At 26.6% G+C, this 18,544-nt stretch overlaps 2 protein-coding genes across 3 annotated transcripts; both read right to left on the bottom strand.

Moving 5' to 3' along the window:
- Positions 1-6,693: 6,693 nt before the first annotated feature.
- Positions 6,694-8,000, bottom strand: Bm17148 (Uncharacterized protein; the record flags this gene model as incomplete). Its single annotated transcript, XM_043082913.1, has 3 exons — positions 6,694-6,908; positions 7,250-7,478; positions 7,881-8,000. 3 exons carry the CDS (start codon positions 7,998-8,000, stop codon positions 6,694-6,696), a joined length of 564 nt encoding a protein of 187 aa, XP_042938847.1.
- Positions 8,001-8,674: 674 nt separating this feature from the next.
- On the bottom strand, positions 8,675-13,005 carry Bm2347 (Ser/Thr protein phosphatase family protein; the record flags this gene model as incomplete). 2 transcript variants are annotated; one of them, XM_043082911.1, is made up of 8 exons in its annotated part: positions 8,675-8,779; positions 9,239-9,343; positions 10,005-10,179; positions 10,509-10,700; positions 11,079-11,242; positions 12,086-12,286; positions 12,404-12,496; positions 12,955-13,005. In XM_043082911.1, the coding sequence occupies 8 exons, from the start codon at positions 13,003-13,005 to the stop codon at positions 8,675-8,677; spliced, it is 1,086 nt and encodes a 361-aa protein (XP_042938845.1). The 2 variants fall into 2 exon arrangements, with proteins under 2 accessions (XP_042938845.1, XP_042938846.1); XM_043082912.1 differs by lacking the exon at positions 10,509-10,700.
- Positions 13,006-18,544: the final 5,539 nt, after the last annotated feature.

The raw sequence follows: 18,544 nt of genomic DNA, 5'->3' as shown, positions 1-18,544 counted from the left end.
TATTAATCAAAATATCTTCTAGTGATATTGTTATATTTTTTGTTATGTGATATTGTTAGAATTATGGCATGAAATAATCAAAATATCTTCTTGTGATATTGTTATATTTGCAGAATTATGGCATGAAATAATCAAAATGTCTTCTAGTGATATTGTTATATCTGTGGAGAAATGATAGGAGATAATGAAGTTTACAAAATGTCTTCTAATGATCTGGAGAGAAATGGGACGAGTTAATGAAGTAATCAAAATATCTTCTAGTGATATTGTTATATCTGTGGAGAAATGATAGGAGATAATGAAGTTTACAAAATGTCTTCTAATGATCTGGAGAGAAATGGTACGAGTTAATGAAGGAATCAAAATCTTGTTATATTGGTAGAGAAATGGTATGAGTTAATGAATTAATCAAGATGTCATCTAATCATATTGTTATATCTGTAGAGAAATGGTATGAGTTAATGAATTAATCAAAATGTCGTCTGGTGATATTGTTATATCTGTAGAGTAATGGTATGAGTTAATGAATTAATCAAAATGTCTTTTAGTTTTATTGTTATATTTGCAGAGAAGGGGCATGAATTAATCAAAATGTCTTCAAGTGATATTGTTATATCTGTAGAGAAATGGTATGAGTTAATGAATTAATCAAAATATCTTCTAGTGATATTGTTATATCTGAAGAGAAATGGTATGAGTTAATGAATTAATCAAAATGTCTTCTAGTGATATTGTTATATCTGTAGAGAAATGGTATGAGTTAATGAATTAAAAATGTCTTCTGGTGATATTGTTATATCTGTAGAGAAATGGTATGAGTTAATGAATTAATCAAAATGTCTTCTAGTGATATTGTTATATTTTGCAGAATGTATGAGTAATGAATTAATCAAAAATATCTTCTAGTGATATTGTTATATTTGTAGAGAAATGGTATGAGTTAATTAAAAAATCAAAATGTCTTCTAGTGATATTGTTATATCTGTAGAGAAATGGTATGAGTTAATGAATTAATCAAAATGTCTTCTGATCATATTGTTATATCTGTAGAGAAATGGCATGAGTTAATGAATTAATCAAAATGTCTTCTAATGATATTGTTATATCTGTAGAGAAATGGTATGAGTTAATGAATTAATCAAAATATCTTCTAGTGATATTGTTATATCTGTAGAGAAATGGTATGAGTTAATGAATAAATCAAATATAAATCTTCTTGTGATATTGCTATATTTGCAGAAAAGCGACATGAATTAATCAAAATGTCTTCTAGTGATATTGTTTTATCTGCAGAGAAATGATACGAGTTAATGAATTAATCAAAATGTCTTCTAATGATATTGCTATATCTGTAGAGAAATGGTAAAAGTTAATGAAATAATCAAAATGTCCTCTAATGTTATTGTTATATCTGTAGTGAAATGGAATGAGTTAATGAATTAATCAAAATGTCTTCTAATCATATTGTTATATCTGTAGAGAAATGGGGCGAGTTAATGAAGTAATCAAAATCTTGTTATATTGGTAGAGAAATGGTACGAGTTAATGAATTAATTAAAAATATCGTCTTGTGATATTGTTATATCTGTAAAGAAATGGTATGAGTTAATGAATTAATCAAAATATCTTTTAGTGATATTGTTATATCTGCAGAGAAATGGTATGAATTAATGAATTAATCAAAATATCTTCCAGTGATATTGTTATATTTGCAGAATTATGGCATGAAATAATCAAAATATCTTCTAGTAATATTGTTATATTTGCAGAATTATGGCGTGAATTAATCAAAATGTCTTCTAGTGATATTGTTACATTTGCAGAATTATGGCATGTATTCATCAAAAAATCTTCTAGTGATATTGTTATATTTGCAGAACTATGGCATGAATTAATCAAAATGTCTTCTTGTAATATTGTTATATTTGTTGAGAAATGGTATGAGTTAATAAATTAATCAAAATGCTTTCTAGTGATATTGTTTGATATTGTTATATCTGTAGAGAAATGGTACGAGTTAATGAATTAATCAAAACATCTTCTTGTGATATTGTTATATCTGTTGAGAAATGGTATAAGTTAATGAATTAATCAAAATGTCTTCTAGTGATATTGTTATATTTGTTTAGAAATGGTATGAGTTAATGAAAAAATCAAAATATCTTCTAGTGATACTGTTTTATCTGTAGAGAAATGGTATGAGTTGATGAATTAATCAAATATCTTCTAGTGATATTGTTATATTTTGCAGAATTATGGCATGAATTAATCAAAAAATCTTCTAGTGATTTTGTTATATTTGCAGAATTATGGCATGAATTAATCAAAATGTCTTCTAGTGATCTTATTATATTGGTAAAGAAATGGTATGAGTTAATGAATTAATCAAAATATCTTCTAGTGATATTGTTATAATTGTTGAAAAATGGTATGAGTTAATTAAAAAATCAAAAGTGTTTCTAGTGATATTGTTAAATCAGTAGAGAAATGGTATGAGTTAATGAAGTAATCAAAATGTCTTCAGGTGATATTGTTATATTTACAAAGAAGTGGCATGAATTAATCAAAAATATCGTCTAGTGATATTGTTATATCTGTAGAGAAATGGTAAGAGTTAATGAATTGATCAAAATATCTTCTTGTGATATTGTTATATCTGTAGAGAAATGGTAAGAGTTAATGAATTAATCAAAATGTCTACTAATGATATTGTATATCTGTAGAGAAATGGCATGAGTTAATGAATTAATCAAAAATATCGTCTATTGATATTGTTTTATCTGTAGAGAATGGTAAGAGTTAATGAATTAATCAATATATCTTCTTGTGATATTGCTATATCTGCAGAGAAATGGTATGAGTTATTGAATTAATCAAAATATCATCTAGTGATATTGTTATATCTGTAGAGATATGGTATGAGTTAATGAAGTAATCAAAATATCTTCTTCTGATGTTGTTGCATCTGCAGAGAAATAACTGTAATTGTATATTACTGTAATTAATAAGTCATGGATGTATGATGCTCTGACGAATATAACTGTGATTGAATAAGTCATGGATGTATGATACTCAGTTTAATATTTACAAATCATGGATGCATGATACTCAGGCATACACAACCATGATTAGTAATTCACGGATGTATGATACTTAGACATATACAACCGTGATTAATAATTCATGAATATATGATTCTAAGGCAAATTCAAAATGTTTCTCAATTTATGGATGCATGACATTCAGGAATACACTACTCTGATTCACATTTCATGTATGTATGCATATACGACTGTAATTTACTGATAAATGTATGCAATTAATTCATAATATGCAATTTATTCACAATTCATCGATTTATTACACATATGAAGTTAATTTTTTTATGGATGTATGATTCAGACATATAATATTGCGATCCACTATTCACGGATGTATGATACTCAGGTATATACATCGTTAATAACAATTTATGGTTAGTATGATATTCAGACGAATACAAACATGATTAATAATTGATGAAAGTTTGATGCTCAAATATATATAACCCTGATAAAACAATTCAGGATATATATATATATATATGCATATATATGCAACCGTGATTTACAGTTCACGGCCGCATTGCACTCAGACATACACCGTGATTAACAACTCATCGATGTATGATGCTTAGATGACGCTTAGACATATACAATCGTGATTAACAATTCATGGACGTATGATAATACTCAGATATATGCAATGAGCTAACACTGCTGTTATTCAGTTAATCATAAGCAAATTTTACATGTAATGTGTGTTTACTGTAATTTTACATCAAAACTTTACATTAATTTTTCTCCAGTTTTACGACGTTATGCTTTCTCGAAGAATAAAGTATGAGACTTCAACTATCTATTGACAGTTGGGTATGGCTAATATATTGTTCAGTCGTGTGTGAACAGGTTTAGTGATTGCTTTCAACTGACCGCCACTTTGCTTTTGTGCTATGGCTTAGCTACAAATTAGTCCTCAATTCCGGACCAAATACACTGTTGAAATGATAATTTGTGTACACTGTTTTGCAAGAATTTTAACTTAAAGAACAAATAGAAACAAAAATAGAATATGTCGAATTTAGTTTAGAATTACTATTCGTTCAAAGTGAAATCAATTCATGCGGACCACATCTCTATGATATATTTCTTTAAGAGAGTCTAACAGATCAGTTTATCCTGTTGAAAAGATCCGTTAAACCAATTGATGCAAATGTCTTCCCATGAAAGTCAGACAATTAATTGTGATCATTGTACGATTCTGCTGCCTACTAAAAAAGGAAGTGTTTCAAAAATTGTGTTCAAAGCAATGGAATACCTGTTGATTAGACTGATCATTGCCAATTAGTGAAACGCCGATTGTTAAGTTAAAGCAATTCTTCTAAAAATATATGATGCAATATTTTAAGTGAATAATTCATTAAAATTTTATTCGATTTTATCAAAAAGAATACTTAGTTTATTTTTCTATGATTTTAAATATAGCTTAGCTTATTCAAACGCTATTAAGAAAGGAGATTATTCATCATTAATATAGAATTACGCAACAAAAAATCATTATTCTTTTTGTTAATCAGTTTTTCCTAATCGACCGGCAACAATTTACTGCTAAACAATATTTTGCTGTCACATTTGAAAGTTAAGAAATCAGAGAATCGAACATAAATCGAGAATTATCAAAATTAGAACATAAATTAAGAATGATCATTGCCTCAAAGTTTAGTTATCGTTTTTGCTTTTGCAAAAACTATTTTTATTCAAAAAATTCTCAAAAAATGAAAAGCTATTCACAAATTTCTCAGTTTCTAATCATCCTTTTCTGCTTTCCCATATATTTCTCGATTTTATAACACAGATTTTCGGTTCTACACTTTTCGCTAGTTTTCCATAGCAACAGGAAACAAACGATATTACAATTAAAAAGAGCTTTTCAAAGTTTTATTTCTTTATTGAAATTTAAAACCAATTTATTATTGCTAAAAATAATATTTCTTTTATTTCATTTAAACATGAAATTTGCCTTTGAATGAAACAAAACCTTTCGTTATTCATTCCAAAGTTTTGAAGAAATAATTTTATCGGCATTGTACATGGAATTAGGAATACTGATTTTTTTTTCTTTTGTGGGTACTTCATCCTTCCAAGGCTTTAGGGTTATTTGAATTATGTCATCATCTGGATTCCAACTGATACCTTTTTAAACTTATTTGTTTCCGTTTGATCTTGTTCGGGAATCTTAGAATTCAATTCTTTGTTTTCTAATATTCATTGAGGCATCGTTAAAGATGTTTTCATTTCTTGATATTTGTGTAAAGCTTCATCGATACACATGGTTAATACTATAATGTTGTCGACATAAAGATTTTTCCTAATTTCATTAGCGAGTTCATTATCGTAATTTTCCAAATGATCAGTGTAGCCAATAATAAAAATGGTAAAGGTAAAGATATTACTTCAAATGGGATTCGTTTAAATCGATAATGCTCAATATTATCTTCTGTTACTTGTCCCCTTATATCCTTTAACCAAAAGAATCGTGTACAGTGTCTTTCTTTTGGTAGTAACTCTAATTTTCTCAAAAAGGCTTTCTCAATGTCTTCTGTTATTACGATTTCCATCATTCGGAAACGAAGCAGTACTCCTATTAAATCGATCTTCGGTATAATACATCATTCAGACTTTTTTCTCCTTTTTGGTGTGAGGATCGTAACCTTGTTTGGAATTATAACTTCATGATGAGGTAGGTAATGAATAGTACCAACCTGGCACATCGCTGGACATATCTTCTCGATTATGCCAGATTATAACTGATCACAAATCGTTTCGTCATATTTGAGGAATAAACGTTCATCGTTCTAGAGTCGTTTATTTAAAGCTCTTAGGCGACCAAAACACAATCCGAAATTGTTGTTTAATTCGATTCTGGATTCTTTCCATGGCCAGGCAACTTGGTATCTGCCATTATATTTTTTAATATTTTATTTGAACTTTTCTAAAACTTGTTCGTCATCCTGTAGATTAGGTATTCTTGTATTCTTATGAATTCCAATTTCCAGAATCGATTAATCTCTGGAATGTCACTATTAATAGTTTTGTGGTGGTGGTTTGATCCTTATTCTGAAGGGAGTAACATGTGCTCTGTGTTACTATCTTGTTGATCACGCTGACGCTGATGCTGACGATTATTGTGCATGTTTCACGTATTCACTTCCAGCAATCATAGGGCCGACTATTGTGTTAATTGAAGAAAACCCTGAATTTATAGTTTGCGCTTTCTCTAAAGAGATAGACTTGAAGAAATAGCCAACTCCAATAATTAGATCAGCCGTTTTCAACTGCTAATTTCCTCTGTTAATGGGAACAGAGTCGAAATATCGGATGTAGTTTTCTTCTATCGTTTTTATTCCAATTACACTTTAGCAAAAAGCGATGTTTGAGAATTTCTATTGCCGAATCTCGCGAATGTCACTTGTTCATAATTAATATCTTCTAAATGTAATCTTTTTGCTAGTTTCTTCGTTATACGCATTGCTTTGAGCACCACTACCAAATAAAACTATAATTTTATTTGAAACCTCTGGCATATCTAAATTAATTTCTTCAACTTCTTTGCTAAAAAGCAAGACTTCTCTGTCTTTTCCTTTCGAATGCTTTATTATTGAATTAATTCCTTTGTCGTTTTTCGATCTTCTTCGATTGGCTCTACTGATTGTGCTTGATCGTTATGCTTAGTGCAGCATAATGTAGTATTATGGTGACCTTTGCAATAAAAACATACATGCTTTCTTGTTTTGCAATTGATTGTCGTATGTCCTGGTTGAAGACAATTTAGACAAGCGTTGTTTTCTTTCAGTCGTTGTATTCTTCGTTCTAGATTAGGATAAATTTGACATTCATTATCTCAGTGGTTCCTATTGCAAAAAGCATATGGTCTTTGAGTTTTGCTAATCTTTTTCTATGTATTTGCGGTGTTATTAACAGTTAGAGCCAAAGTTTATTCTGTAAAATATCGATGATTAGTTCATGGACCAATTTTATTTTTAGATTCTCTTTGCCAAAGAATTGGCTTCTTATAACTTCTCCGTTTCTTTGGATCAGTTTTGCTAAGAATTGTCTTAGCTTAGCTACTGACCATATTTTTTGTTCCTTTTGTTGATACACTCTGTTCAAAATACAGACAGGCAGTTTATTTTCAATGATAATTTTAATACTGGATTGTTCGAGATTTTCACCCATTGCTTCAAGTTGTCGAAGTACTCTTTCAGTAGCTTCAACTGTTATCTTCCATTGTCGATCATTCTTCTTGACGGAATATGACTCATTGTAGAGCGACTTTTTAATGATATGTGATTGCCCAAATTTTTCAATAAGGACTTTTCGTATCACATCGTAATTTTCTGAGGTTATATCATAACCTCTAACAGCCAATAAGGCATCTCCCTTTAGACATGCAATTAAATAATTTAATTTTTGGATGTTTGGTATTTTTTGTAAATGGACTGCAGCTTCAAAGCTGCTCCACAATCCTCTCCACTCATTTTAGGATTACCACTGAAGGTAGGCAGTGGTAGTTGAGGTAAGTTAACAGTTGGGTAAGGGGCTATTTGACTGGATTACTAACTCTGAGTCATTCATATACATACTTAAGGTTATGATGATTTCTTTGCCTTTACTTATTAAGTTCAAAATACCTCTTTTATCTTCGAACATTTTGACGTATTTGTCTTCCTCTTGTTTTCTATTCGTTGTTGGAAACCTGTATGTATTGGATCCAGTTAGTCTCAAATGTGTCAATATGCAACTTGAGACGCATTATTTTTTTTTTCAATGAATCTTGTTGACAGGTTTCTTCTCGGTTAACATTTGCTCCAAAAGCGTAAGATCCATTTCTTGGACTTCTTTGAGAAAAGCTTCCAATTTTTCTTCTGCCAGTCGTGCGCTGAGTACTACAGTTGCAGACATTTCTGGTTCGTGACACCAAAAATTTTGTCGTGGAAGATTTAATTGTTTAATTATTAATTTTGGGAGAGGTTTTTGATCGCAGGGAGGTTGATTAAATGTAGGTGTAAATGCATGGAGTAACAGAGAAATAAACCAATTTCTTTATTAGCAGAAGTAATAAGACAATAAGTTGATAGAGAACAATTGAAATTGAAATCGTCTGGTTCTTGGCAACAAATTGCACATATATTAAAATCTTTTAACAAGGGTGACCCTTATATAGCAATTATATCTTACATTACATATATTAAGATGTAGGAGTGGTTTATAATTAGACAATTTTGTACAAAAGATAAATTGTCTAGACATGACATTAAGTTAACTACAATGGATATTACAATGAATTGAAAGGATATAACAAAAGAAAGTACAGTGGGTTTTCTAGACATTATGATAAGTGGCTACTATAATGAGTTGCAATAGACATACATGATCGATGCTTATAATATATGAAATGATATTAGATCAAAAGTCATTACGATGAATTGTAAAAGGCATCAATGGATTACTATATTAAGCATTGTTAACATTTAATGTTAAAATTTGCGACAGTGTCATACAATTAGCATTATGTTTCAATTCATCACTAATTTGTTCAATTAATTCTCTTGTACTTATTTAAATTTTATCATCCTCTAAATCATCTTCAACATCTGCCGTTGGTACAAGCTTTTCTTTCGTTGTTGTTCATATTCGCTTGGCTTAAGTTGTAGAAATGATAATTCCAAATGGCTATCTATCTGTAACCATAAATAATAATGTTTTGCGTTTGCTTTCTTCAGAATTTTCAAATGCTTCTTCTTCTCCAAAAAAATTCTTTTGATGAAAACACCTATATTTGCAATTACTACATTTTCTACTAAAAATTTTTGTTATCTTTTTCTTTTTTTTGCGACCTATATTTCAAACTTGTAAGCCATATTTCAGCATAAATTTATAATTACGATAATAATAATAATAATATTATTGTATGCTTAAATGTACTTAAAACATTTCATTAATATTTGTTATAATTCAATCAATTAAGAAATGGTTTAACATTAATAGCACCAATAATAATAATAACAAATAAAAAACAACAACAAAAACATTAAATAAAATTAGTAGTTACATTCATTATGAAATTAAAAAAAAATTAATTCCCGGACTCTAGTGAAAATTATCTAATTGCTATGTGAAAATAGTCTTAATTAACTAACAACGACAACAGCAGCGAAATTACAAAGATCTTCGTGATATCGTGCAGCTGAGAAGACAGTTATAAGTTTACGATTCGCAAAAAATGCATAACCAAATTCGACAACCTGTCAGATAGCAATTAATTAATTAATGATTGTACAAATAGAAGTCTGATCTAAACATTTTCATCTACAGTATCTCATAATTATTTTAATCGCATTAAATAGTAGCTGAATTAATGCTTTAAAATTTCAATGAAGCAAAGAAAAATAGAGTGTAAAAAATCTCATTTGAAATAAAAATGCTATCACAATTTTGATGCAATCAAATTAGTCAAAGCATAATTGTTTTGAAAATATTCTTTATAAACTATTCGTTTATTTTAGGGAATAACAAATTTATCCTAAAATAACCAATAAACATTCTGAATATATGAAATTTATTAAGACAAAAAAAAATGAAAGAAAAGTAAAAGAAAGAAAAAAGAAAAAAATTTTTGCAAATAAAATTAAATATTAAGTTAATAATATCTGAACAACTATTAACAGTTTTTGAATCGATTGAATTTATTAATTAGTTAAATATTCCTACGTAATATGTAAGGATCTAATTAATTAACAATAATTAAAAATAAATAAATAAGAGACAGATGTATGTCTTCTTTTTCTCTATTATAAAATAATAGCATTAATTTCGATATTAATTCCTTCTAAAACAGAAAATTGAACAATAGTTTTTTTCTTTTTATTAAACAAAATTTACATGCTAAATAATTAATATGATTACTTGATGTGCTCGTATAACCATATCAATGCCAAGTTGTTTGATCTTTTCATGCACAGCATTTTCACCAAAAACCCATGAAACACCGCGAATTTGATTCCGTTGGAAACCTTTTGCACCGGTTTCCGGATCTGCCCAAAGTAAATCCTGCGCTAAACCCTTTACCATTCTTAGTGGCCTAAAAAAGTTATGCTAGAAATCGAATTAATTTTAATATTGAATTAAAAAAATTAATTTTAATTAATTGAATTAGTTATAAATTATTATATATATATATATTATCATTTATAATAGATTATCATTTAAATATTGGCAAATTTCAGATAATTTCAGAATTAATGAAAGAAAAAAAAAGGAAAAAGGATAATTAACAAAGCTTTAATTAACTGTAGTCAGTATATGAAGTAATACTGCCCAGTGATTTTTAAAACTTTTATTGATTTTTAGCATTCAAAAAAAAATTATTTTTGCTTGTAATTTGTATTTTTACGATAAATTTTAGAAAACCTTTTAATATTTCTAATATCATTCAAAGAATTCAATTCTGGTGATAAGCCACCATGCATGCATAGTATTTTGCCTGCAACAATTGCTGCTAGTGGCATTTCGGCAAAAACTTCATTGAAATGATTATATAAACCTTGTGCATCAGCTTGAATACGATAACGTGTCCTGATTTCTGCTGCGAAACCATATGTCCTAATTTTTAAATTCAATTTTTTTTTTAATTGAGATAATTCATGTTGTGTGTATGTGTGTGTACGCTTTTGTTGTATAACTAGAAAGAAAACATTTTTAATTTATTGTCAAGAAATTAAGAATTTCTTCGGAAAAGTTACTTATTGCAATAAATAAAGAAAGAGTGATCTAAAAAAAACAAAAATGAAGGTTTTCATTTATTTTTGTTGATTATTAATAATTTCTAATAAACAAGCAATTTTAATTAAAAAATAATAATAAATAAAATTAAAAGATACTTTCCATATAATTTATATTTCAAAAATAATTTTCTTATATAAATTATTTTAGTTTCGTTTGTTAAGAAGAAAACAAAACTTTTTTTTTAAAAAAACAAACTTATTAATATGAAATAATTCATGGTTGCCACGTAAGAGAAAAACAAATTTGGGGAATTGAATTTTGCATGCCAAAAGGAGCACTATTACTTCCAATGGATGTCTCCCACGATCAACATAGTCGCCCAAAAATAGATATCGTACTTTGAATGGTAAACCGCATGACTAAATTATGTATTTTTTTAAATATGTAAATTTTTATACAAATTAGTTTCAAAATAAATTAATATCAATTATTGGAATCAATTAAAATGTCATTAATAAGTCAATTTTAAAACAAATGTCAATATTATACTGATATTTGTTTTAAAATTCACATTAGCTTAACTGTCAAATTCCTAATCTACTCTGAAATGATGAAAAAATCTAAAATAATATTGCAATATTTATCCAAAAGTATAAACAAACAAGCGAAAAGATTTGATTGTAAAATTTTGAAATTTAAAATTTAAGCGAAACAAATATATAGACTATAACCTCTTTTTCTATAATATTGCTATTTAGTTGTAAATCCTTAGGATAGATCACAAATCATTAAATATTTCAATAATCCTAACAAACACTCAATACTTGGATTAGCATGTTACAGCAAAGAAAACAAAATTTACATTAAATTATTTTATAGCAAGAGAAAAAAATTATGGCACAATAATTTTTTCATTGTATTCAGATATTTTAACGTTTTTTTTTTTTTATAATATAAAATTTCTTTCTTTTTTGTATTGAAAAATTAAAATAATCTATTTCAATTTCAAAAAAATTATTAAATTTTGAAGTGAAAATTATTGTAAAATGTAAGCGAAAAAACAAATTTTAAATCAAACATATACATTTACATTAAATTAGATATTACAGCTAAATTTTATTTTTAATAATATATAATTCTTCATTTCTTTTTTGAAGAAATTAAAATGATAATTTATATTAATTTGAAAAATTATTAAGTTTTAAACGAAGAAAGCTACAAAATATTTAAAAAGAAAAAGAAAAAAAATCAAATTAACATACAGCAAAAATACGCATCAAATCACCGTACTGTCCATGAATATCACCGCAAATATTAACAGGGCATGGCACTTCAATTAATGTTGGAACTTTTTGAAATGATGCTTTTGCCATTGTTAATAACTGATGCAAATCTGGTAATTCATATTCCATTCGAGTCGAACCAGCCAATAGATGTTTCTTGATTAATTCTCGTAGTACTAGCTAAAATTTAGTGGAGAGAGAGAAAAAAAAGTATCATTAATTTAATAAAATGTGTAAAAATCTTTTTTTTTTTTGAGATTATTTAAAAAATATATAGATATACAGAAATGGTATTACCTTTTTTTCAGTGGACATTTCTTTGACAAGCGGTGGTTTATTCATTTCTTTCATTATTGGTGGTTTACCACTTTTCTTTCCTTTAATAATTTTCTAAAAAAAGTATCTAATTTATCAATGATATAATTTTCCTAAAATATATATCATAATGATTATGAAATCTAGTAATGCAATAGACTTATGATATTACATTTGAATATGCATAAATTTTTTTCTTTCATTCCAATTTTTTTAAGGTGAAAAATTGATTGATAAATAAAATTTAAGAAATTCCATATATCTATATGGTAACATACAAAAATCATTATTATTAAAAATTTAAATTATTAAGACTATTGAAATAAGAAAAAGTTTAAAAGATACAAAAAAGCAACGTTTACTTCAAAAAAAATTTAAAAAAGTAGCGAAGAGAAGTCATTTATCTATTATTATTGCAAATAAAAAAAATCAAAAACAAAAATTGAAAAAAATTAGGAAATAAACAAAAAGAAAATTTATTTCTTCTGATATATTCAAAATTATATAGATTTATATTAATATTTAACACTAACTCTTGATTCCTCCATTTCAGTCTTCTGAGTTGCTTCATTTTCATCCAACATTTTTTCAATTGTAAATTTTTGGTCTCTTAACCTGGAAAATAGAAGAAATGATAAAATGATGTAATAATCAATCAAATTTATTAGTTGCTTTTTTTCTTTATTTAAGACAATTTCTTACGATGACAAATAAATTTTCCTACGCCACGCAGTTTATTAATGACGTAAATTATTAGTTTAAAGATCAATCAAATTCACCGTTAATAATAAAAGGAACACCCAGCATACTAATTTTGAATTAGACTTATCAAAGAAGATATATTAAATTAACCGCAAAAATTTTTCACTTACGGAAATACTTGAATTTATATGAAATGTTTTTTATATAAAATAAATTAATTACGCAGTGACTCCACTCGCTGACTTACAAGATACTAAAAAATAAATTTGCTTCATCCCACACATCATTTATATTCTTTCAATTACAAATATTTACATATTTAAAAATAATTTGAACAAAACTTTAATAATTTTAACATTATAAACTAATCGTATTTATTTCAGATAAAAAAAGTCATTTTTCTACTTTTTCCATTATTGACATTGCAAGAAAAAGAAGGAAAGAAAGAGAAAATTAGAATGAAACAAAAGTAACAGTACTGTATGGCCATATCATTTTAAATATGGATATTATTTAAAATATATATGTAAAAAAAAAAAAACATTCGAATAAAATTGAAGGCAAATTTGCGTTTTTTTTTAAAATATGTAAAAAAAAACATCCGAATAAAATTGAAGGCAAATTTGCAGCTAAACCAATGCACGAAAGCAAAATGTATGAGTCACTGGGACAGAAGTCAGTTCGACATAATCAATATAAGCCATAAACTAGCGTCAATCAGTCAATCGTATTGAAATGTTATATTTTATTCATCGAAAAAGAAGCAGGCAATGAAGAAAAGGAAAAATGGGAGAAACAAAATAATAAACAGATGCGATCATTTATCAGACCATTTCCAATGTGACCGCCGATAGAACAGTTTTAACGATCCTTTTATCTTCTTCAGTATTAAAGCCATTTAAATTATAAGTGATTACGATAGGGAGCATGATAAGAGCTTTAACAGTACAAACCAATAGGAAGAATATGAAATCGAATGAGAAAAACACAGCAATTTCAACGAAGTTAGTTTGATCCACAAAAGCAGTATTTGTTACAATTTGCTGAAGACACATTAACATTGGATCTTTCAACGATTAATTTGAATTCTAAAGTGAAAAATTTAAGGAATGTTGATTGTTTGATTTAGCTAATAATATCTAAGCTTTTAAATGATCCGATGACACCTTGATATTAATTAAAATTATATATTTTATAATTGCCAAACATGTTCCAAACATTAATATTCATTAATAGTGGCTAAGGCATTTGAGAAACACAATGAAAAAATGCAAAAGAAAAAACATCAAAAGCAGTGATTCATTATTAAAATAAAATCATTGTTTTTTAAATGATTTCAAATAATTATTTTTATTAACTAATATGGAATCGAAGTTTGTTGGTTCATTGAAATTTGTGTATTTCGGCAATAATCGTCAAAGCTTCCGGATTGCATCACGGAGATAAATTTTAGTGGAAACTATAAAAACTTGTAAGTTTGGACACAAATGATTGAAATTTGAGGAACAAGACATGAGGAGGTAATAGGAAATATCGTTAAGTACTAGAAAGTACTTTTTTCTTTTACCAGTTTATTTCGTTTTTTTTTTTGTCTTAATAAATTTCATATATTCAGAATGTTTATTGGTTATTTTAGGATAAATTTGTTATTCCCTAAAATAAACGAATAGTTTATAAAGAATATTTTCAAAACAATTATGCTTTGACTAATTTGATTGCATCAAAATTGTGATAGCATTTTTATTTCAAATGAGATTTTTTACACTCTATTTTTCTTTGCTTCATTGAAATTTTAAAGCATTAATTCAGCTACTATTTAATGCGATTAAAATAATTATGAGATACTGTAGATGAAAATGTTTAGATCAGACTTCTATTTGTACAATCATTAATTAATTAATTGCTATCTGACAGGTTGTCGAATTTGGTTATGCATTTTTTGCGAATCGTAAACTTATAACTGTCTTCTCAGCTGCACGATATCACGAAGATCTTTGTAATTTCGCTGCTGTTGTCGTTGTTAGTTAATTAAGACTATTTTCACATAGCAATTAGATAATTTTCACTAGAGTCCGGGAATTAATTTTTTTTAATTTCATAATGAATGTAACTACTAATTTTATTTAATGTTTTTGTTGTTGTTTTTTATTTGTTATTATTATTATTGGTGCTATTAATGTTAAACCATTTCTTAATTGATTGAATTATAACAAATATTAATGAAATGTTTTAAGTACATTTAAGCATACAATAATATTATTATTATTATCGTAATTATAAATTTATGCTGAAATATGGCTTACAAGTTTGAAATATAGGTCGCAAAAAAAAGAAAAGATAACAAAATTTTTAGTAGAAAATGTAGTAATTGCAAATATAGGTGTTTTCATCAAAAGAATTTTTTTGGAGAAGAAGAAGCATTTGAAAATTCTGAAGAAAGCAAACGCAAAACATTATTATTTATGGTTACAGATAGATAGCCATTTGGAATTATCATTTCTACAACTTAAGCCAAGCGAATATGAACAACAACGAAAGGAAAGCTTGTACCAACGGCAGATGTTGAAGATGATTTAGAGGATGATAAAATTTAAATAAGTACAAGAGAATTAATTGAACAAATTAGTGATGAATTGAAACATAATGCTAATTGTATGACACTGTCGCAAATTTTAACATTAAATGTTAACAATGCTTAATATAGTAATCCATTGATGCCTTTTACAATTCATCGTAATGACTTTTGATCTAATATCATTTCATATATTATAAGCATCGATCATGTATGTCTATTGCAACTCATTATAGTAGCCACTTATCATAATGTCTAGAAAACCCACTGTACTTTCTTTTGTTATATCCTTTCAATTCATTGTAATATCCATTGTAGTTAACTTAATGTCATGTCTAGACAATTTATCTTTTGTACAAAATTGTCTAATTATAAACCACTCCTACATCTTAATATATGTAATGTAAGATATAATTGCTATATAAGGGTCACCCTTGTTAAAAGATTTTAATATATGTGCAATTTGTTGCCAAGAACCAGACGATTTCAATTTCAATTGTTCTCTATCAACTTATTGTCTTATTACTTCTGCTAATAAAGAAATTGGTTTATTTCTCTGTTACTCCATGCATTTACACCTACATTTAATCAACCTCCCTGCGATCAAAAACCTCTCCCAACTTTTTTTGTTTGCTCACATCATTTACTTATTTGTTTATTTTTGTTAGTTTATTTCATTTTGAATATTCATTCATGTTATAAACAACATTTTGGGTTATAAATTTTATTCATAATAAATAAAAATTCTTCCGAAAAGCTATAAAATGAAATCATTTTACTTAAGATTCTTACTTAGATTGTCATGATAAAATCTTTTAAAAATATTTTTTTATTTTTATTGAATAGATTATATATCTGTAATTGCAAAAGTTATTAATTTTGATTATCAATAATTATAATCATTATCATGGTAAATGTTTCTTTTCTTCTTTATCGTGATACTGATTGTAATTATTTATTTCCATAAAAATAGTTTTTTTTTTAGCAAAAAATAGCAAAAAAACACATTTTAACTGAGTGATTTCATTTCAAATAAAATGAGATATTTTATTAATCAGTAATCAAAATATGACTTATTACTACTTATGCTTAATTTTAATTGTTAGTATTTCATTTCGAATCAATATAATCAATATTCCCGGGCCATTAAAAGTTTAGCAAATCGTCAAAATATCAATGAAGACAATTAGTTCAAAAAAGCACACTTTAATTAAGTAATTTCACTCCAAATAAAATGAATTAATTACTAATTAAATATCTTTTAATGATACTTTTTAAAATTTGCTGGATAGTATTGAGTATCTGTAATCATTATCATCATGTAAAAAGTTGTTTATTTCGATTCACTAATATAATTATTATTGTTATGGTAAGTATTTATTTTTTTTTTCTAGCTCGAAAATCATCCGATCGATTTCATATGCAATGGAAATGAAAACTCTCGATGATCACTAGATACCATTCGACATATTGTTTATCAGAAACTGGATGTACAACGACGAGTATTCATGATTCATGATTTGATAGGTAAAAAACTGGATGATTGTAATTTAACTTATGCAATTTTCAAAATTTTAAACATTTTACTTTTTTATTGGAAAACATATTTTAAAACAAAAAAAAAAAAAAAAACAGATTTATGTAGCAGAAAATAACAAACGAGACGACGAATTTTATTAAATTTCAAAATTTAAAAACAAAAGTAAAAAATAAAAACTTTACATTCCATCTTTTTTAAAAAAAATATTTTATTACATAGTAATATCAGTATACAATTTTTTTTTTCATTAAAAGTTGAAGAAGAAAGAGATATGTGTATTGCTGATAGCATAAACAAATGTTATGTAAATAGAACAAGGGAAAAAAGAAAGTGAGAGCGAGAGAGAAAAAAGAAAAGAGATAATATACACTAATAAAACACTTAAATTTTTAAGCTAATTTCGAAATGCAACAAGAAAAATATTATTTTATAAGCAAAAATATTAGTTTGTAATACAGATAACTATGTAGTCATAAAAATTCGAAAATTTTGAGATTAATTAAGAAAAATACAATTGATACATATCACAGCAGTGATAATATTGTTGTAAAGAATGGTATTTTATAATTATTTCAAGTATTAATTTAAATTAATTTTTGAATTGACATAAGATTAAATTGTTAGACCAAAAAGACGTTGAATTGAAGTAGAATAACTAAATAGCTAAATTCTGAGATTTCATCCTTTTAACGGCCCACCAAGTATTTCAAGACATGATTTTTCTATTGCGTTCAAATCAAAAGTTATAGAAGCATAATATTTCATTATAAATCATTGTTACTGTTATCGTTGTCATTATATTGTCATTAGGAAGATAACTGTACCATTTTCATTAATTAATGATAAGATGATATATTTTCACAAATGTAGTTTCAAACTATGTGCTTAACAAAAGATAGTAATTATATTAATTAATAAGATAAATATGAAAATTTTTAATTTTTATCATTTTCACATTTCAGTAATTAAATTAGAAAAAAAAGTTTAATCGGCCAATTATAGCACACTTTTATATTTTGTTAAAATGAACAGTCTGTCTAATAATAATAAGTCTAAATGAATTATCATTCTCTTCCAATTGCTGATAAAATTATATTCGTAAACTATTTTCTCAGATTCATTTCTTTTCTTTTCTCTGTACTAATTTCAGGTGTTATTTTAATCGATTACTATTTCTAATTTATGTTTTTTGATTTCCAATCCTCTTCCTTTTTCGCTTGCTTTTCGTTCATTTTCTTCTTATTTTTTTATCATCATTGAGAAAACAGCAACTTGTTCTTTTTCTACATCCCCATAAATTATTAATTCA

This window comes from Brugia malayi, assembly GCF_000002995.4.
Source record: "Brugia malayi strain FR3 genome assembly, contig: Bm_024, whole genome shotgun sequence".
In the NCBI taxonomy this organism is placed as follows: Eukaryota; Metazoa; Nematoda; class Chromadorea; order Rhabditida; family Onchocercidae; genus Brugia; species Brugia malayi.
The sequence above is the reverse complement of the archived record's forward strand: the minus strand, read 5'-3'. Positions and strand labels throughout refer to the sequence as shown.